Source organism: Marmota flaviventris, chromosome 2, assembly GCF_047511675.1.
Source record: "Marmota flaviventris isolate mMarFla1 chromosome 2, mMarFla1.hap1, whole genome shotgun sequence".
Lineage (NCBI taxonomy): Eukaryota > Metazoa > Chordata > Mammalia > Rodentia > Sciuridae > Marmota > Marmota flaviventris.
Genome location: NC_092499.1, coordinates 91,688,954 through 91,711,853, shown reverse-complemented (window position 1 = coordinate 91,711,853; position 22,900 = coordinate 91,688,954). Strand labels below are relative to the sequence as shown.

General features: G+C 34.6%; 1 protein-coding gene across 2 annotated transcripts in view; it reads left to right on the top strand.

The window, feature by feature from the left end:
- Ubr1 (ubiquitin protein ligase E3 component n-recognin 1) overlaps positions 1-22,900 on the top strand; it is a 143,308-nt gene that overhangs the window by 26,388 nt on the left and 94,020 nt on the right. For both annotated transcript variants that reach the window (XM_071608165.1, XM_027926017.2), the window contains exons 4-6: positions 6,754-6,864; positions 17,733-17,863; positions 21,253-21,391. In XM_071608165.1, coding sequence (XP_071464266.1) covers positions 6,754-6,864; positions 17,733-17,863; positions 21,253-21,391 — 381 coding nt within the window. The remainder of the gene's footprint in view (positions 1-6,753; positions 6,865-17,732; positions 17,864-21,252; positions 21,392-22,900) is intronic.

Below are 22,900 nucleotides of genomic sequence, written 5' to 3'. Positions count from 1 at the left end.
TAACAATTTAGTATATATACTGACAAGTTTTTTTTTTTAGACAGGTCTTGCTAAATTTCTTACACTGACCTCATCTTCCTGCCTCATTCTCCTGAGTAGTTGGAATTATATACGTAGCTAGAATTATAGACATGTATCACTGTGCCATACTCTGACAGATCTTATGTTTAGTTGCTGTATTTGTGTGTGTGGTGATGACAGTGCTATACTGTATATTCTGTTTTGCAATCTCTTTTTAACTTAGTATATATCATAGGGATCATTCTGTGGTGATACAGATAATAAGTCTTGGCTTATTTAATTGCTATATAAATTCCTTGGGTGAATATAACATATATTTAATCCCTTTTCTTTTTGTAGGCATCTAAATTGTTACCTCTTTTACTTGAGCATATGAGTGTTACTTTGAATAAATACATATGCCTTTGTTTTTATATAAACAAATGTTAAAGAGTGCCCAAGACTAGATACTTAGAGGTATATTTTCTGGGGTGAAAAATATGTTTATTTTAAAATTTTAAAATATTTTTTCCAGTTTTTCTTACTGTAAAATACATATAGAATTTATCATCTTAACCATTTTAAGTGTACAGTTCAGTGGTGTTGAATATATTCATAATTTGCAACCATTTACCACCATCCATATTCATAACTCTTATCACTTTGTAAAACAGAATTAATTCCTCATTCTTTGCTTCCTCTAGATTATGGCAGCCACCAGATTTTTTGTCTCTATGAATATGACTAATTTAAGTACCTCATATAAATAGAGTCAAACAGTATTTGTCTTTTTGTGACAAATAAAAAGGAGAATAATGGCCAGGGGATACTACAGATCATTTATTATCTGAACAAAGGACAAAGAAAAACCTTCAGTGGCAAAAGAGTACATAACAACTTTGAGAATAAGAAATGAAGCTTTAGGGGCTGGAGTTGTTCATCCATGCCATAGAATATATCAGAATTTTCTTCCTTTTTAAGGCTTAATAATACTCCATTATATGTATACACCACATTTTATTTAGCCAGGTTTGATTCTCAGCATCGCATATAGATATATTAAAAAATAAAGGTCAATTGACAACTAAAACAAATTAAAAAAAAAAAAAAAAGGATATGGGAAGCTGGGCATGGTGGTGCATGCTTATAATCCCAGCTACTCAGGAGGCTGAGACAGGAGGATCATAAGTTTGAGGCTGTTCTGGGAAATTTAATGAGACCCTATCTCAAAAAAAAAATGGGCTGAGGATATATTTTAGTGGTAGAATGCTTGCCTAGCATGCTCAAGGCATTGGGTTCAATCCCTAGTACTGCCAAAAAAAAAAAAAAAAAAAAAAATTTATGGGAATGTTCTTATACCTGTTCCCAAACTTTTATTTAATCAGTCTTAATTTTTGCTAACCTGTTAGTCAAATAATCTTATCCTAATTTACATTTTTTGTTAACATGTTTTCACAATTTAATTGTGTGATTAATTTCTCTTCTGTGTTGATTATTTCTTTTCTTTACTCATTTTTCTATTGTTTTATTCTTATTACATACATTTTATAAATGCCTCCTCCTAGTATGCTTGTCTTTTTTATTTTTATTTTTTATTTTATTCTTTTTGATAACTTGACAGCAGAGTGTATTTTGACATATAATACCTACATGAAGTATAACTTATTCTAATTAGAATCCCATTCTTGTGGTTGTACATAATGTGGAGTTATACTGTATATTCATATATGAGCATAAGAAAGTTATGTCCAATTCATTCTACTGTCTTTCCTATTCCTATTTCCCCTTCCTTCTTTTTAAAATTCCTATTTTTACAGATTTATTGAGGTTTAAATTACATACAATAAAATCTATCCTTCTAAGTACATAGTTTCATGAGATTTGATATAGTTATATAAACAGCACCACAGCCAAGCCAGAAATATTTTTATCATCTAAAAAGTCCTCTGGTGCCCCTTTGTAATTAGTCCCCTTTTCCTCTAGCTCTTGGCAACCACTGATTTATTTACTGTCCCTGTAGTTATGCTTTTTCAGAATATTATGTAAATGAAACCATATATTATATAGTTTGCCTGTCTGGCTTCTTTCACTTCTTTTACTTGTTATGATGCCTTGGAAATCCACTTGTGTATTGGCAGTTTGTTCATTTTGAGTGCTGAGTAATATGCCCTTATATGCATGTGCCTCAGTTTGTTTATTCATTCATGAGTTGATAGATATTTGGGTTGTTTCCAGCTTTTGAATAAAGCTGTTTTATTTTACTATTATTTATTATTTATTTTATTGTTGTTGCGAGGGGGCAAAATTGTGACAAATGCAGTCGAGGGGAGAAATAAAGAATGTCCATGCGCCTCTGCCCCTTTCAATGCTTTATTCACTCAAATTACTCAATACAGTTTCACTCTATAGGTCCTTAATCAAGGAAACGACAATCTTTAATGCTAGGCACTGCAATAGACATAATCAATTCACAGCAGACAATTCTAGATTAATTAATTCATAGCAAACAATTCTAGATTAATACTAAGCACTGCAAAACACACTTAATCATGATAGGCTAATGACTGACATTTCCTCTACATGCTAAATTCAAAAGTCTTAAGCCATAGGCTTTTTTTTTTTTTTTAAGAGAGAGAGAGAGAGAATTTTTAATATTTATTTCTAGTTTTCAGCAGACACGACATCTTTGTATGTGGTGCTGAGGATCGAACCTGGGCCCGCACGCATGCCAGGCAAGCGCGCTACCGCTTGAGCCACATCCCCAGCCCAAGCCATAGGCTTTAAGTCCAGCAGATGCACACTCATTCAGACGGCGGTGACCAGGTCTGGAACCAAGGCAGGCTTTTCCTGGCGGGCAATGGACTACCAGTTGAGGGAGGGGGTCGTAGGGAGGAGTTGTAGCTCTCCCAAGGTCCAGATGAGACAGTAGAGTTTGAGAGTGGTGAGGATCACCAAGAGGCTCAGGAAGGATGACAAGTGATGGAATGACAGGTCCTCCTCAGGCTCTCCAGCTCGAGTGCATCCTTGTTTCTGCTGGCTGAATCTCTGTTCATTTGCTGTATCATTTATATTAAATTTGGGGGCTTTTGACTCCCCCTTTCAATCCTTATCAGCTACTACCGATTTCTCAGTGACATTATTTACCTGGGGTCAGAAACATCTTGTCTGGTGGTCTCCACCCTGCCAGGAGCTTCACTCTCTTTATCAGGGTGAGGGGAAGTAACTTGTTTTAGGCCATACTGGAGGGATCTGTAGGTGTGCCTAATGAGACTGCAGGTTAAACTGGAGTTTTTAAAATGGAGTTGCTTAGGCTCAGGCCTAAGGCCATCCTAACAAATTGTATTCAAGTAAAAGTTTTTATGTAAGTTTATGTTCTCATTTCATTTTGGACCTAAGAGTGTGATTGCTGAATCATAAGTGGATGTTTGACTTTCTTAAACTTTTTTTCTGTCCTGTTGATGCGGTTTATGCTATCATTTATGTAATTGACATTTTAAATTTGTATGTTATTAAATTTGCCAAATTTTTTCATGCTTCTAGATTTTGTGACTTGCTTCTTTGGCATTCACTTTCTCAAAATTATGCTGACAAACAGCTACATTTTTACTAACAGTGGGGTTCCAGCAGTGTACTCTATATATGGAAGAAGAAAAATTACTGAGTGGTATAATCCTATAATACCAGCTACTTGGGAAGCCGAAACAGGAGGATTACAAATTCAAGGCTAGTCTGGGCCACTTAGTGAAACCTTGTCTCAAAAACAATAAAACAAAAACAAAAAACTCAAAAGGGCTGGACATATGGCTCTGTGGTAGAGTACTTACTTTGCATGCAGAAGGCTCTGAGTTCAATCCCCAGAACTATAAAAAGAAAAAGGAACAAATTCATTTTTTTTTTTTAGAGAGAGAGAGAGAGAGAGAATTTTAATATTTATTTTTTAGTTCTCGGCAGACACAACATCTTTGTTTGTATGTAGTGCTGAGGATCGAACCCGGGCTGCACGCATGCCAGGCGAGCGCGCTACCACTTGAGCCACATCCCCAGCCCAACAAATTCATTTTTATATCTTAATTTCTTGTTACTTTTGTTCTGTTGGTTATCCCAGTAGTAATAATTTTGTCATCTAGTCTCTTTTTCCCCTTACTGATCCTTTTATCTAGTCTGTGTTCTTTGACTCTTCCTATTGCTTGTAATCAGTCATGTTCTGTTACTTTGCTTTCTCTTCTCTCGCTTTTTTGTTGTTGTTGTTGTTGCATCTTTCTGAGATCATGTAATGTTTACATTATTTTATCCATCTCTCCACCTTTGATTGTTCTTAACTCTACTATTAAATATATAAAATGTTTGCCATCATTTTTCTGTTTCCTCAATTACATGGTTAATGAAGCTCATCCTTTGGTACAGGGGTCAGTAAACTGCAGCTTGTGAGTCAAATATGGCTTACTATTTTATATGGACTTCAAGCAATGTTTCAGTATTTTCACATGGTTAGGGAAAAAATAAAAGGAATAGTTAGTTCATGATTTATAGAAATTATATGAAATTAAATTTTCAGGAGTTAAGTATATAACTTACCTCTTGTAGCACATGCTTAACATATGTAAAGCCTTGAGTTTGATCCCCAGCACCCCTGCCACCGCCAAATTCAGTGCCCATAAATGAAATTTTATTGGAATATAACCACACCCATCCATTTATCTATGGCAGCTCCTAAAATATAGAAATGCAAACTAAAAGTATTATTTCTAGTCAAGCTATAAAAATACATTCTGGACATATCAAAACTTAGGGAACAGCTGGGTGTGGTTGCTTACACCTGTAATCCTAGCAGCTCAGGAGTTTGCAGATCTTCACTCAATTTTTAGACGCCTTAGGAAGGGCACATGTGTATAGTGCTCCCTAATTTATTTATTTTGATACCAGGGATTGAACCCAGAGTTGCTTAACCACTGAGCCACATTCCCACCCCTTTTTTATGTTTTATTTTGGGACAGGGTCTCGCTAAGTCTTTAGGGCCCCACTGAGTTTGCTGGGATTACAGGTGTGAGTCACCACACCCAGCTGTTCCCTAAGTTTTGATATGTCCAAAATGTATTTTTATAGCTTGACTAGAAATAATAATTTTAGTTTGCATCTTCTTCTTTCTTCCTCCATCCTTCCCTTTTTTCTCTTTTCTTTCCTTTCTTTCATTCCAAGGATGGAAACAAGGGCCTCATGCATGCTAAGCTCTACCCCAACCCTCTGTATTTCTCATTGAAGGTATTTTAGTTCAATTAATGAAGGTTTTCATATCCCCAAATACTTTGTTAAAAAATACTTTTAGGGGCTAGGGTTGTGGCTCAGTGGTAGAGCGCTTGCCTAGCATGCACGAGACACTGGGTTCAATCCTCAGCACCACATAAATGTAAAATAAAGATATTGTGTCCACCTAAAGCTAAAAAATAAACATTAAAAAAATACTTTTAGTTGTAGATGACCACAGTATCTTTTATTTTGTTATCTATTTTTTTTTTGTGGTGCTGAGGATTGAACCCAGTGGTGCCTCACATGTGCCAGGCAAGCACTCTACCACTGAGCTACAATCCCAGCTCCCTCAAATACTTTTGGAGATAATGTAATTCCTTTTGGAGCATTGTGTTACAGTGTTCTTCAGCTTTGTTGAGTTTTGACTCTCATTTGCACTTTTTGCTTTTTAATTTATTTTTTGCAGTGCTTGTATATTCTTTTTCATTTTTGTGTACAGGAGTAATAAGTACTCTCTTCTGTCATTTTTGCCTTCTGTCTAATTTTTTTAATATATGACGGTGGTGGTAATGATGTGAGAAAAAATTTTGGCATGTCTTATTTCTGTTTCTGTAGGATCTTTAATTCTTATTTTCTTTTTCCTTCACTGCAACATCTTTCTGCTCATTTTCCCAGTGAATCAATGAACCTTTGTTCAGTTTTCATCCCTTAGTGCTTGGCTTTGTCTTTGGGGAGACATTTTGTCTATATTATGTTTGCCTTCTGCACCTCTCTGCTCTTTTTCATGTAGTATCTTAAGCTACCCTTTCTGGTTGTCTGTACCTACAGTCTTGAAGTGATAGGCAATGAAAACTGTTGAAACTATATGAAAGTCATAGGTCTTTGATCCTAGTAATTCTGGAAAGTTTGTAAAATATACAATTTTATGCCTTATTTTATGTTTTGGAGAGGAAGGTTTTGAGGAAGGTTAAAAATTAGGTTGTTGCCATTATCCTCTACCTGAGTTTGTGTGTGTGTACACATGTATGTACATACACTAAAAGGAAAAAAGTCATGAGTAAGTTTTAGTTGTGTGGAACATCAATGTCAATGAAGATACTATATATATTTCTTAACTACTATATATGTACCATTGATTTAAGAGTCTGTTTAATTAAAAAATCTAATTAATAAAGCAATATAGGTATTGTAGTTTTTTTGCACACTTTTCAGTCTGTTATCCGTCAGTTCAAAATTTAAACAAGTATTATTTTAAAATTGAGTTACATTTCAAAAACATACAATTTTGAAGATTCATTTTGTTGCGAAGAAGTATTTAGGATTTTTTTTTTTTTTTTTTTGGTTTGTTTCTATTTTGGGTAACAAATATTTACAGTGAGTTTTGTTATTAATTTTCTATTACATTAAAGACAATTAAGGATGAAGTATTTGTGAGACTTTATTAGTTGAGTAATCTTTTGTTCTTTCTTGCTTTGTGATATGTCAAAACAAACTCATTTCATTTGTCAGATGCACACTTCTACTGGAGGAGGGTTTTGTGACTGTGGAGACACTGAGGCATGGAAAACTGGCCCTTTTTGTATAAATCATGAACCTGGAAGAGCAGGTACTACCAAAGAGGTAAGATTATTACTTTTAAGAAATTGCTAACCATTTTAAACTTGTTGAAATTAGATGCGGGCTGGGGATGTGGCTCAAGCGGTAGCGTGCTTGCCTGGCACGCGTGCGGCCCGGGTTCGATCCTCAGCACCACATACAAACAAAGATGTTGTGTCCGCCGAAAACTAAAAAATAAATAAATAAATATTAAAAAAAAAATTAGATGAGAATAAATGTGACATATATGGGTTAAACTGAATTCCATTTAGAATTCCAGTCTTTTTGTTATTATTTTTAATTTGTAAAGAGGTTTTTTTTTTTTATTTCTCACTTGAGAATTTGAAGACTTGATAATTGATAACAAAGTAGGAATGGATTTGCAATGAAAAATTAAGTTTATAATACTTTTTAAGCAATTAACTCTGTAAGTAAGAGTAAGTAATGTATAAGTCTAAAAGAACAAAATGATGTAATTATTAATAGATAACAACAGAGTGTAATACAGTGGAAAACAGTTGAATTGATATAAATTCAATAACTGCTTTTCTTCTCTTTTTGGTACTGGGGATTGAACCCAAGGGCACTTTACCACTAAACTACCTCTGTAGCCCTTTTTATATTTTATTTTGAGATAGGATCTTGCTAAAGCTTAGGGTCTCACTAAGTTGCTGAGGCTGGCTTTGAATTCACAAGCCTTCTATTTTAGCCTCAGGAGCCACTGGGATTAAGGCATGCACCACGATGCCTAGCAATAGCTGCTTTTCTGAAAGGAAGAAAAGCCAAAAAGGTCAAATAGATTCATCCTAGTCAAGAAACAACAAGATAGGTATAAACACTTAGAAATGTGATGGGGTAAATAACGATAGGACCATAAATACAGAAAAATTTAAAGGATTATAAAAGACTCTTAGAATAACCCTGTTCTAATTCATTTGAGAATTATTTGTTTCATCAGACAGTATAAAGTACCTTAATGTATTCAAAGACAGAGAGTAAATTTCGTCAGTAATCACTAAAAATTTTCAGAAAATTGTCACGAAAAAGTGCTTCCCCCAAAATGCCATATTCACATAGTTTTGCAGACAAACCCTTTTAAAATATCAAAGAATAGCTTTTGTGCTTTTTGAATTCTAGATACCCCTGTAGCAGTGAATACTTCTAGGACCCTGCTGTTGATTTATCTCCTTTTTTTTCCACTGTGGTACTAGGAATTCCAGCAGATCCTTGTTCATGCTTGGCAATAAGCTACACCCTACCAATAAGCTATACTCCCAACCCTTTCTAAATTTTATTTTGAGACTGAGTATTTGTAAGTTGCCCATGCTGGCCTCAAACTTGGCTGTCTTCCTGGCTCAGCCTCCTGAGTAGCTTGGATTAGTCATGTCTCATAATGTCTGACTTCAAATGTTCTCTTATATACCATTTCCCACTAAAATAAATAAGATTTATAATACCTGCTTCCAGGTTTGGGTAATGTAAATGTGTGTGAGTTTGCGACCAAAGAACCAGGGACCAAGCTCCAAAAGGCTCCCATTGATCTTAGTTGGATAATTGGGCTATCAAAATAATTAATAATAATATCCACTGTAATAACACAGAATAAGTAGATATCCTAATGAAACTTAAATGAAATTAAGTAAAACCTGTTTTTCACCATGGCAGTAAGTATTTTTACAGTGTTCCCTACTGTAAAAATTGAGGTGATTTAAGGGAATGAAATAAACATTTTTTCTACCTTTTCTGTAGGAATTGTATTTTATAGTAATCAGGTATCCATAGTTCATTAGGAAAAGTTCTTGTTTCTAGAAGAATTCACGCTAATAGAGAAGGGCAATGGAATTAGGAAAATAAGCATTTTGTAAACCTTAAGGAAATATTTGGTTTGAGATAAAGATCTTTGATGTATGCTAAAACCACTAAGAGTTAGGTTGATGAGGAATGATAATAACATGGTTCAAAATTATTTGCTAGTCATAGACTATTTGCTGGTGGTTAAGAGGGGAAAATGAAACTTTACAATGGAGGTATAATACTGTTATCATCTCAAATCAAGCATCAGTGTTAATATCATGACTAATAAGGGTGAAATGGTATCATAAGCCTCCTCATGTGATGTAAAATAAAGTATTGGTTGATTAAGAGCATTTAGGTAAGAAAATGTAGTAAAAGGCTTCCAGATTGGGAAGGAAGAAGTAAAACTAATTTTATTTGCAGATGACATTATTTTGTGTATTTTGAAATCCTCAGGAATTAAAAAAAAAGTATTAGAACTTTTTAAAAGTTCAGCAAGTTTGTAGGTTACATGATAATTCTAAAAAATCTCTTGTATTGATCTACATTAATAATGAATAGTTACAGTTCAGAGATGAAATTAATAAGATGAATTCCATTTATTATAGTTTCAAAGAGTATAAAATATTTAGGAATGGATTAACAAAAGATGTTCAGAATTTGTACTCTGTAATTTTCAAGCATTTATTGAAACAAATTATTGAAGATCCAAATAAATGGAAAAAAAATCCCTTATTTCTGGTTCAGATGACAATATTGTTAAGATTCCAGTACTTTCTCAATTGACAATCCCAGTTAGGAGTTTAAAAACAAGCAAAAAAAAAAAAAAAAAGAAAATTTTTAAATAGGAATGAATAACCTGACTCTAAAATTCATATTTAATTGCAAGGGACCCAGAATAGCTAAAGCAGCCTTGAAAAAGAAGAAAGAATTGAAGAGGCTCACACTTCCCTATTGTGAAACTTACCATGAAGCAACAGTAGTCAAGATGGTATGGTACTGGCAGAATGATAGCCCTTGGTCAGTGGAGTACAATTGAGAGTCCAGAAATAAACCCACATGTCTGTGAACAACTGATTTTCAACAAGGATATAAAGATCATTCAGTGAGAAAAGAATAGGCTTTTCATCAGTGCTGGGACAGCTGGATATCCATATGTAAAAGAATGAAGTTGAACCTCCAGCTCACATGTTTATGTAATTTTTGATATTTAAGACTTAAATCAGTGGCTGGGCATGGTGGCACATATCTATAATTCCAGTGGCTTGGGAGGCTGAGACAGGAGAATCGCGAGTTCAAAGCCAGCCTTAGCAATGGCGAGATGCTAAGCACCTCAGTGAGACTCTCTCTCTAAATAAAATACAAAATAGGGCTAGGCATGTGGCTCAGAGGTTGAGTGCCCCTGAGTTCAGTCCGTAGTACCCCCACCAAAAAAAAGAATTAACTCAGTGTATCAAAAAATGCAGGAGCCAAAACTATAAAACTCTTAGAAAAAATGGGTAAATCTTCATGGCCTCAGGTTTGGCAATAGATTTCATAGATATGGCACCAAAAGCATGAGTTAAAAGAATAAAATAAGGAGGCTGGAATTGTAGCTGAATAGTAGAGTGCTAGCCTAGCGTGTGTGAAGCACTGGGTTTGATGTTTAGCACCACATAAAAAATAAATAAAACAAAGGCATTGTGTCCATCTAAAACTAAAAATATATTTTAAAAAAGAAGAAAATAAGATGCTACATTGAGCAATGTAGCTCAGTGGTAAAGTGTTTCCGCTCTGGATTCAATTTCTAGCACTGGTAAAGAAAAAGAAAAAATAAATAAACAAATTAGATTTAATCAAAATGTAAAACTTTATCAGCTATGACACTCCTTGGTATTTATCCAAAATACCAATATTAAATTCAGCATACTTTAGAGATACATTTATATACATGTTTATCTCAGCACAGTTCACATTAGCCGCATTATGGAAATAGCCTAGATGTTCAACAAAAGATGAATGGGTAAAGAAAATGTTATTTATATATGCACAAAGAAGAATGAAATTGTGTCATTTGCAGGAAAAACTGAGACCATAATTTTGAGTGAAATAAGTCAGATTCAAAGAGAAAAGTATCTGTGTTTTCTAACATGTGTCATGGAAGTAGAAGAGAGATCATTAAAGGAGAGGAAGGGCATCAAGGGGAGAGGGGAGGAGAGACTTGGAAGGTTTAGGGGAATGAAATTGATCAAATTGTATGTGTGTGTGTGTGTGTGTGCGCGCGCGCGCGCGCATGTGCATGTGCCACAATGAAATCCACCATTCTTTATACATAATATACAGAAAGCACACTCTAGAAAGCACTATCAACAAAATGAAAAGGCATCCCCAGAATCGAAGAAATATATTTGTAAATCATATGACTGCTAGGAGATTTTTAAGTAGACTTTATTGAAGAACTCTTAAAACTTAATAAAAACACAAGTCTAGTTTTAAAACTGAACTAAAGGTCTGAATAAATGTTTCTCCAAAGAAGGTGTATAAGCACATGGAAAAATGCTGAATATCATTAACCATCAGGGAAATAAAAATCAAAACCCCTGTGAACTGGCTCTTTACAACCACTAAGATGACAATAATCAAAAAGGCAGATAAGCCAGGTATAATGACACATGCCTGTAATCCCAGTGATTTGGAAGGCTAAGGCAGGAGGATCACGAGTTCAAAGCCAGCCTCAGCAACTTAGCCAGACCTTGTCTCAAAATAAAACAATTTTTAAAAGGGTGGTTAAATACCCTGAGTTCAATTCCTGGTATGAAAAAAGAAAAAAAGGCAGATAATAGCAGGCATTTGCAAGGATGTGACAAAATTAGAACCCTCATATAATCTAGTTGAAATATATAATAATATAGCCTCTTTGGGAAAAAATCTGGCAAATGTAGAGTTATTGGCTAAATGTAGAGTTACTTTACAGCCCAGCAATTCCCTTCCTGGATATATACTCAAAATAATTGAAAATAAGTGTTAAAACAAATATTTGAACATGATTGTTTATAGCAGTATTATTCATAATAGCCAAAGTGTGGAATCAATCCAGTTATTCATCAAATGATTAATGCTTAAATATATGCTAAGTGAAAGAAGCCTTCCATAAAAGACTATTTTAGAACATGATTGCAATTATATGAAATGTCTAGAATAGGCAAATCAATAGGGACATAAAATAGTGGTTGTGTAAGCTAGGATAGATGGAAGCATTGGTGGGAATGGTCCTATTATTAACAGTTCACTTATGAAATATTCTTACTAAAAATGTTGAACTTCATAAACCCATTTAGATCTAACTTTTAGTTTATAGGAAATATGGAGATGGATGAACAACATATATAAATACCACAAGGAAGATAAATCTAGAATATAGGACTTTTACAGAAAAATTGGCCTGGTCTCTTTCATGAAGAACAAAAGGCTGTGGGGTGTGGGGGTGGGAGATTCATTTAGATGTCATAACAACTACAGTTAGTGTGTGAATCTTGGTCTCAACAAGCATTTACTGAAGATTTGGAGGGTAATTAAGAAGATTGAATGTGGTTCAAAGTCAGCCTCAGCAAAAGCGAGGTGCTAAGCAACTCAGTGAGACCCTGTCTCTAAATAAAATACAAAAATATAGAGCTGGGGATGTGGCTCAGTGGTTGAGTGCCCCTAAGTTCAATCCTTGGAACCCGCCCCCTTACAAAAAAAGAAATATATCCTTTGATAATTTTCTCAATTTCTTTTAGGGCTATTGGTTTCAAATCATGTTTAATATTGAAATATCAATGTATTATGGATAAAGATAAGACAGATGAATGGGGTAATTGGCTGTCTACTAAGAAAAATAAGTGAAGCTTAATATCAGATAGTTTCCACAAACATCAATGATTTACCAGGGATTGAACGCAGGGTCCACTTAACCACCAAGCCACACCTCGAGCTGTTTTTTGTATTTTATGTAGAGACAGGGTCTCACTTGATTGGTTAGGGCCTTGCTAAGTTGTTGAAGCTGGCTTTGAACTTGTGATCCTCCTGCTTCAGCTTCTTGAGCCTCTGGGATTACAGGTGTACATCACCATGCCTGGCAGGTATTGATTTTTTTTTTTTTTTTAAGAAAGAAAGTTTGTATTAAATAGTAGAAAATATGGGTGATTAGAAAAAATAACTTTGAAATAGATTGGGCCTTTCTTTGAGTTTTGAAAAATTCAGAAACCATTAAAAGGAAAAGATTGATAACTTAAACTTCATAAATGATTTACATCTTCTTTATAGCAAATAGCTAAATCATGAGATTATGACAGACTGGGAAAAATATTATGCTGTGTTACAAAAGATAGTGGTCCCGTGTTACAAAAGATAGTGGTCTGTTGTTAAGAAAACATTGGTTTTTCTGTGTGTCTACACTGAGTATTTATTTTTTTATTTATACAACTCTAAATGTAAAGGAATTATATTTGGAGAAACAAAATATGTTTCCTTTCCTTGAGTAGACTACAACATCATGGCCTCTAAAACAAATGTCCTTGGTTGGTTTAGTTTATAACCACCACACACAACTAGCTCTGTGACAGTGGAAAAGTTATTAAATCTTTATGCTTCAGTTTCTCCCTCTGAACCAGACTTTTAGCATCTGCCTCACAGGCTGTAAGGTTTAAATGAAATGATACATGTAAAGTACTTAGAATATGCCTGGCATTTAGTAATGACCCATTTAGATATTGTCATCATCATTAAAATTATTCTTTTAATAATTACTTCTTTTCCCATTATGTGTACTTTTGGCACTAATAACACTTTATATTTGTATAACCTTTTTTTTTTTTTTTTTAAGAGGTGGAGTCTTGTATTTCCCAGATAGGTCCTGAACTCCTGGTCTCAAGTAATTCTTCTATCTTAGCCTCCCCTGGTATCTAGGACTACAGGCGAGCACAATTTTACTCAGCTTTTTGTATAACATTTTAGACTTAAAGTCCTTTCACATACATTATTTTTCTTCATTATTACTTTATGAGGTGGATTTAGTGGTCTCATTTTACACATGTGGAAACAACCTCAGTATGGTGATTTACTCCACTTTGTACAACTGGTCAAACCAACTAGTTGGGCTTGAAATTTCAGATCTATAGACTCTGGTCCCCAGTACTTTTTTTTTTTTTTAAAGCTTGGATTTAGAAACAATTTCAAATTTATAAAAAGTTCCAAAAATGACAATAGTACAAAGAATACTCACATACACATTACCCAGTCACTTATTGGATTAGCATTTTATCACATTTATCATTTAGCATTGTTTTGTGATTGCCTCCATTATTTTTAACTTATTTATCCCAAATGGTTATTTATTCATTTGACAGATATTTATCAAGTACCTAGTTCTTGGTTAAAATCATTAGATGTCTGTTACCTGAAATATTCTATCTAGTCTTAACCCTTTTAGTACATTCTCTTGTTTTTGTTTTGTTTAAAAAGCCCTTTTAATTCTGATTGTTTCAATTTCTTTCTCTTGATATTTTTTAAATCATGTTTGCACTGTGATTTTGTGCGTGTATGTTTGTGTTGGCCTCAGGGCTTCAAGCATTCTAGTCAAGTGCTCTACCACTAAGCTGTTATCTCCAGCCCTGTAGCATGACTTATATCCTCTTCATTCAGTAATTGGTCTTTCAGGAAGTCTACTTTTAGACTTGAAGTAGCTGAGGAATTCTTAGGAGTTAAGTTGGCTCATTGAGTTTTTTTTTTTTTTTTAATTTTTTATTGTTGGTTGTTCAAAACATTACATAGTTCTTGACATATCATATTTCACACTTTGATTCAAGTGGGTTATGAACTCCCATTTTTACCCCATATACAGATTGCAGAATCACATCAGTTACACATCCGTTGATTTACATATTGCCATACTAGTGGCTCATTGAGTTTTTAAAACAGCACCGCACTTTGGGGTTTTCCTGAAATCATAAGACCACAAAACACTGAAATCAGTCCCAGACTAACCCAATCTTGGATTTTTTTTTGGATTTATAATTAGATTCAGATGGTCTAGATATATACTGGAACTGATTCATAATCTGGAGGTGTGAGAAAAGATATCTACCTTATAGGTAGCACATAACTAATCAACCCAGGCAACACAAACAATCCTGTGTATTTAGCATTTTGCTTTCTTTCTGCTTTGGTGAACGTGGAATCTATATGCTGCCAAATGCACGGCATTGTGCCAAACATAATGGAAATTTACCTAGGGTAATCAGACCTGGCTGATACTAATAGCCAATCACCCAGCATTTGGCAATATCTTTTGAAGAGAGACTCCTTTCCCATCCATGTAAAAGCAGTTTTTCTCTAGTTTTGCAGTGTATTTCTGCTTATTAATTTGTTTATTTTGGCAACTTTTATTTAAGTTATAGTTCTTCTGTTCCCTCTAATTGACCTTGTTTTCTAAGGTGTAGATGCTCCTCTTGAAAATTTCTTACATATTCACCAGATCTCTTCCAAAGAACTCAAAGCTTCTGATACAATATGGAAACAGTGAATAGTTTCTTTTAACTCTTCATCTTGAACTAATTTCATGAAGAATTACAAGGAAATGCTGAGTGGAAAAAAGAAACAGAAATGAAATGGACCAGTAATAAACCTAGTACCTTTGGCATTCTTTTTATCTCTCTTCAACAAAGGCTTCTGAACAAAATATCTAGAGAGAAGATGACCTGTTAAAGAGACGGTATTAAAGTGTAAATGAGTAGGTTAGTGGTTTGTGATGATACAGTCTATAGGAATTCGATTAAAATTTATTAAAAGCCTTATACTGAATCAGTTTTATTTTTTATTTTGTTTTATTTCATTTTTCATATGCTGAAAGAGCTACTATACATATTTTTCTTACTTATTCCACTTTTAAAACAGCTTAGTGAGATGTAAATTGCTTACATATAAAAATTCATTTATTTAAAAGAATATAATTCAGTGGTGTTTTTAGTATATTCACAGTTTTGTAATCCTCACGATAATTGTAGAACATTTTCATCACCCAAGAAGAACTACTACTACCCATTAAAATGTCGCTATCCGTTTCTCCCTACTCCCATCCTTAGACAACAACTAATTTACTTTCTGATTCTATAGATTTGCCTCTTGTGGACATTTTATGAAAATACAATCATGAAATATATAGTCATTTGTGACTGGTTTCTTGCTTTCTTTCTTTTTTTTAACAACTAATTCTTTTTCTTTTTTTTAAGTTGTGGATAGACACAATATTTATTTATTTATATGTGATACTGAGGATCTAACCCAGTGCTTCATACGTGCCAGGCAAGCACTCTAGCGCTGAGCCACAACCCCAGCCCTGTGATTGGTTTCTTTTACTTAGCATAATGTTTTCAAGATTCGTCCATGTTGGGGCTGGGGATGTGGCTCAAGTGGTAGCGCGCCCGCCTAGCATGTGTGAGGCACTGGGTTCGATTCTCAGCACCACGTAAAAATAAAATATATTGTATCCACCTAAAACTAAAAAATAAATATAAAAAAAAAAGATCCATGTGGTGGCATTCTCTCTTACAGCCATGTATTCTGTTGCATAGATACACACCACATTTTATTTATCATTACTTGATGAACGTTTAGGATGTTTCTACTTTTGTGCTATTATGAATTATGATGCTATGAAAATTTGTATATAAATGTGTGAACATATATTTTCATTTCTCTTAGTTATATACTGAAAGTAGAATTTCTGTGTCATGGTAACTATACTTAACATTTTGATAAACTGCCAGACTATTTTCCACAGTGGCTGCAGGCTTTTTTATGTCCACCAGTAGTATATAAGAGTTCCAGTTTTGCCACAGCATGACTAACACTTATATTTTCGGCCTTTTTGATTATAGCCACCCAACTAGGGGTGAAGTGGTAGCTCATTATGGCTTTGATTTGCATTCTATAATGGCTTATGACATAGAGCATTCACATGCACTATTTCAACAGATTTGCACATAGCCACTTCGTAAAAAGGCAGATCAAGTATTAAAGACATTTAAAAGATAAGGAACTGGGCTGAAGATGTTGTGGAGAACACCTTTTATTAATGTTCTGTAATGAACATAGCATTGCACCTTTTATTAATGTTCTGTGGAAGTTAAAAGACCCAGGTTTTAATTTTCCTCCTCTTTATAGGCTCTTTGACCTTATCTTTTTTTAAATTATAAAAATCTCATTAAATTTGCCATTTTAACCATTCTTAAGAATACAGTTCAGTAGTATTAATTATATTTACATTGTTGTGCAATAGATCTCAAGAACTCTTTTATCTTTCAATACTGAAACTCTGTACCCATTACACACTAATTCCCCCTCTTCCCAGCCCTTGGCAATCAACTTTCTACTTTTTGTTTCTGTGATATGACTACTTTCTGTGGTTAAGATACTTCATCTGAGCACAGTCATAAAGTTACTGGCTGGTTTACTTATCTTCTTCTCCTTTTTTTCTTTCTTTTTTTTTCCTAGTACTGGGGATCAAACCCAGGGCCTTCCTTGTATTAGGCACATACTCTAGCACAACATCTTCAGCACAACATCTTCACACGTGAAGATTGTTCATAATGATATTAAGAAGCAAATAAACGGGCTGGGGTTGTGGCTCAGCGGAAGAAGGAACTTCTCCTTAAAAAGGAGAAGTTCCTTATCTTTTAAATGTCTTTAATACTTGATCTGCCTTTTTACGAAGTGGCTATGTGCAATTCTGTTGAAATAAATTATGACTACAGTTCTTGTGAGTTAAAAGGGATAATCAGTTATTACATGAATTTTCCTAACCAAGCTTCTCAGGCAGAGAAGAACATTTTTATAAGGGAGAATATTGGTGAAAGTGGTTCCATGGTTCTGCCTTGGCGTCTTGTGTGATCTGTAACACCAACTTGGCCACAAGAAGGTAAACCAAACTGATAGCAACTTTCTTGAGCTCATCTGAGCAACTCTTTCCTGGAAGATGTGTTAATAAACTCACAAAAGTGATTGCTTTAAATAAATAACATTATCATCCTCTATGTTTACTTTTATACAGTCTTAGTATGTTTTTCTCTACTTTCTTACAGAATTTACGTTGTCCATTGAGTGAAGAGGTAATTGTTCAAGCCAGGAAAATATTCCCTTTGGTGATAAAATACATTGTAGAAATGACTATATGGGAAGAGGAAAAAGAACTGCCTCCTGAATTGCAGATAAGGTAGGGAAAATTGTTAAAAGGGAAAAGTTTAGTGATGATTGTCTATATTGCAAATAAGTGTTTGTTTTTTTTAAAGACCTTTGTTTATTTTTTAGTTGTAGTTGGACAAAATATCTTTATTGTATTTATTTTATGTGGTGCTAAGGATTGAACCCAGGGCCTTGCACTTGCTAGGCGAGCGCTCTACCTTTGAGCCACAACCCCAGCCCGCAAATAAGTATTGAACAGCAATTTTTTTGGTTATTTGCTTCTTTTTTTTTTTAAATTGTTGATAGACCTTTATTTTATTCATTTATTTGTATGTGGTGCTGAGAATCGAACCCAGTGCTTCATACATACGAGGCAACCGCTCTACCACTGAGACAAAACCCCAGCCCTCTTTCTTTTTTAATATTTACTTTTTAGTTGTAGTTGGACACAATACCTTTATTTATTTATTTTTATGTGGTGCTGAGGATCAAACCCAGGGCCTCACATGCACTAGGTGAGTGCTCTACCGCTAAGCCACAACCCCAGCCTGGTTATTTGCTTCTTAATATCATTATGAAAAATATATAGTGATTAACTCTTGGAAATATTTTCAAAATGTTTCTTTACATGAGATGTTTTGGTAGACACCATACAGAAGTTAAAGAGGAGTCTGTTAGGGGCTTTGCATTTATAGGTAAGCCAGTATTTTGATAGTTTTGTTCTAAGTTTAGCCACAGATCCCAGTAAGTAAATTGTTTGATTCTGACCTGGACCAACAACTAGGTTTCCCAAAAGGTTTGTGAACAAATAGGAATGTTGGAACAATATTTCTCTCATTAGCCCCGATCTTTAGCTTTTTTTTCTAATCAAGAAAGGTTTGGGGCTGGGGATGTGGCTCAAGCGGTAGTGTGCTCGCCTGGCATGCGTGCGGCCTGGGTTCGATCCTCAGCACCACATACAGATAAAGATGTTGTGTCCGCCGAAAACTAAAAAAAAAATTATTAAAAATTCTCTCTCTCTCTCTTAAAAAAAAAAAAAGAAAGAAAGAAAGGTTTGATGGTGAGGGTGAGGAAGTAGATCCTTCCCTGTGCTCTGGTAATGGTATACTAGAATTATTGCAGTTGTAGGGAATTAACTATTTTTTTAGCTAAATCTCAGCAATTTCTAACAACCATGTCTTTGGTTATAGTAAGAGCTGCTCTTAACTTAAAAATGAAAAAAGGAAGATATAATTGAGCCTTGTGGGAATTTTTCTACCTGTGTAATATTCAGAATTTCACAAAATCATAGCACAAATCTAAATTTAGTTGATCTTTGAGTTTACTAGGGCTTTTTGTTTATTTTGTTCAGGAGAGAGAATTAAGAATATTAGTTCATATATTGTTTTTACTCTTGTTGGTCTATAAACTTCTTGGAGAAATTATATCCACAATTTTTAATTTCAAATAGGTGATAAAGTCAATTAAACCTTTTAAGAAACTTTGTGTCAGTAAACATAATTGAAGCCATCTGCCTACCCAAAATGGAAGAGTTGCTTGAATATTATTTTGTAATAGGTAGCACTGGTCTCTGGATTCACAGATCTGAGTTCTAGTACTACTTATTGACATATGCCACTGCTTATTGACATTGTGACCATGAATGTCCTAATTTGTTTGAGTCTCTGTTTCCTATACTACGTGTAAGAGGGCTGAGACAGTCTGCTTCTTAAGAGTTATAAAGATCAATTGAGTATATTATAAAAGCATATTATAAATTCTTTAAAATCATAACATCTGTAGCCCATAGCAGCTGAGAATTGAACTCAGAACCTCCTAAGTACACATTCTATGACTGAGCAACATCCTCAGCCTGTATAACTTTTCTTCTTTATCCATTACTAGAGTTGGCATCTTTAGATTTTTAAAAAAATATATTTATTTTTTAGTTGTAGTTGAACACAATACCTTTATTTTTATTTATTTTTATGTGGTTTTGAGGAACGAACCCAGGGCCTCTCACATGCTAGGCTAGCACTTTATTGCTGAGCCACAACCCCAGCCCAATGTCTTTAGATTTTTAAAAAAGCAACACAGAATTTTCTTTCTTTCTTTCTCTCTGTCTCCCTCTCTCTCTCTCTCTCTCTTTTTATTTTCCCTTGGTATTGGGGATTGAACCTGTGGGGCACTTTACCACTGGCTACATTGCCAACTCTTTTTATTTTTTTATTCTGAGACAGAATTTTGCTAAGTTTTCAGGGCCTCACTAAGTTGCCCAGGCTGGGCAATTTGATACTCTTTTGTCTCAGATTCCCAAGTTGCTGGGAACACAGGCATGTAGCACTTTACCTAGCTGTTTTATATTTTTTATGATATCCTCATGTGACTTTTGAATATAAATATTATCCTTTTCTTAGAGATGGACAAGGCACTGTCATTTCAGCAAGATTAAGAGAGTATATGACATGTTTGAGGTACTACAACGAAAATGGGAGTGCTAGCACTTTATACATCTTTACCAAAATATCTCTAAATGTATTATAATGTCAGTTCACTTAAATAAAAGTTATACATAAAATAAATATAATAAAATTCAGGAAAAATTAAATTTTAATAAAATCTGATCATATATTGTTACCTGCTTGAAACTTCTAAACTGGAGCTTGAAAAAGTATCCCTCTTTATCAGAATGCAAGGTAAACAGAGAGTGGTATATAAGGCGTAGTAGCTCTAAAATAAAATTTCTAGAAGTAAGAAAAATTGGAGGAGGGGCTGGGATTGTGGCTCAGCGGTAGAGCACTCGCCTAGCACGGGCGGGACCCGGGTTTGATCCTCAGCACCACATAAAAATAAAGGCACTGTGTTGTGTCCATCTACACCTAAAAAAGAAAAGAAAAGAAAAACTGGAGGAAATACTATTATTAGTTAGTTAGTTTGTTTTGAGATTGGGCCTCAGTAGCTTACCCGGATGGTGCTGAACTCATAGGCTCAAGTCATCCTTCCACCTTATTCTCACAAGGAACTGGGACTATAGGCATGTGCCTCATGACTGGCTAGGATTTTTTAAAATTCCATTTTACTATTCAACTTAAGATCCTTTCCTGCTGGGCAAAGTGACACATACTTGTAATCTCAGTGTCTTGGAAGGCTGAGGCAAGAGAATCAAAGTTTTGAGACCAGCCTGGACAACCTTATGAGACCCTGTCTCAAAATAAAGTAAAGAGGGCTGGGGATGTAACTCAGTGGTAAAGTGCCCCTGGGTTCAGTCCCCAGTACTTTAAAAAAAAAATCACCATTTCCTGTATCACTATTATAGTATTATTTTCCCACAGGTATGAATCTATATGCTGCTTTAGTATAGATGTCATATATTATTTTTGTCTATTTTTATCTTTTTCTTTTACTTGTTGCAGTATCTAAATGTGTCTTTTTAATTAAAAGGGAGAAAAATGAAAGATACTATTGTGTCCTTTTTAATGATGAACACCATTCTTATGACCATGTCATATACAGTCTACAAAGAGCTCTTGACTGTGAACTCGCAGAGGCCCAGTTGCACACCACTGCCATAGACAAAGAGGTTTGTAGTCACTATTTGAATTATACTTCTGTCTTACATTAGTTTCCTGGGAATGTTGATGGAGCCCTTGCCAAGTGCCTCAGTATTGTGTTAAGTATAACTATTTATTCCTTACATCTTGCATAAATTGGCTAGAACTTTGATTTTGGGTGTTTATGTTTCATAGTTTTAGATAAGGATTTGTAACTTCCCTCTTTTTAAATTTTTTTTTAGTTGTATATGGACACAATACCCTTTTTTTTTTAAATTTATTTTTATGTGGTGCTGAGGATCAAACCTGGTGCCACACACATGCTAGGCAAGCACTCTACTACTGAGCTACAACCCCAGCCCTCCTCTTTTATTCTTAATAATTAGAAACTTACCAAATATGTTTGACAATTATAGGTTAAAATGTCAGTTTAGGGTTAATCTATTCCTGTAGCTTTATTTATTGAATGAATTGAATGCATGCATGAATTAAGAAATGATGATCATTTCTGAGATTTTTGACATGATTTGTTTGTATTATCTTTGAGTAATGTTAATTCTATGGCTTAGCTTTTATTTTCTTTTGGATGGCCAAAAGAAAATGGATTCTTTAGGTGATAGAGGTGTTTAAAAGAAATATTAATTTAACCCCTGCCCTTGAGAGGAATAGAATCAAGTGGAGGAAGAAACATTAGTAACTCAGAACTTTCCAATTTTCTTTACTTTCAGTGCTGGGGGTAGAACACAGGATCTCATGCATGCTAAGCAAGCATTCTACCACTGAACTGCATCCTCTGAACAAAATTTTCCTATTTATATGTGTGTGTGTGTGTGTGTGTGTGTTGTACTGGGATTGAACGGGCTCTTGCACTGAGCTACAAGCCCAATCCTTCATATTTTTTGTTTTGAGATAGGGTCTTTCTAAGTTGCCCAAGTGTAAACCCCCCCTGACTCCCCAGTTGGTGGAATTACAGCTGAGCATCCCTACATCCAGCTTCCATTTTTCTAATATACTTATTTTTAAAAGGTGGCTTAATATAGACAGAATAGGTGATTAGCTTCCCTTCTCTGTGTTTCTTACATATGTCTTATTTGGTGGCATATCATAAAGAAAGGGCAAATGAGAAAAAAAGGATATGAACATTTAATAAAATTGGCTAACATTTGCCAAGCATTGACATATTTCAGACATGGTGTATTTGAAGATCTCATTAGGTTTTGAGAACAACCTTTAAGATAGGTACTGTCATCTCTGTTTCATAAACCTATGCCCAGTACCTTGAGGTTAAGAGGATCAATATCTTGGCACACATACAATTCATTCCCAGTACATAAGAATTCTGGTTAGAATGATGCTTTTAATTTTAATATTCAGCCTGAGTGTGGTGGCATATGCCTATAATCCCAGCGACCTGGTAAGCTGAGGCAGGAGGATCACAAGTTCAAAGCCAGCCTCTTAGTGAGTCCCTAAGTAATTTAGTGAGACCCTGTTTTAAAAAGCAGGGGTGGGAGGTATGGCCTGGAGATGTGGCTCAGTAG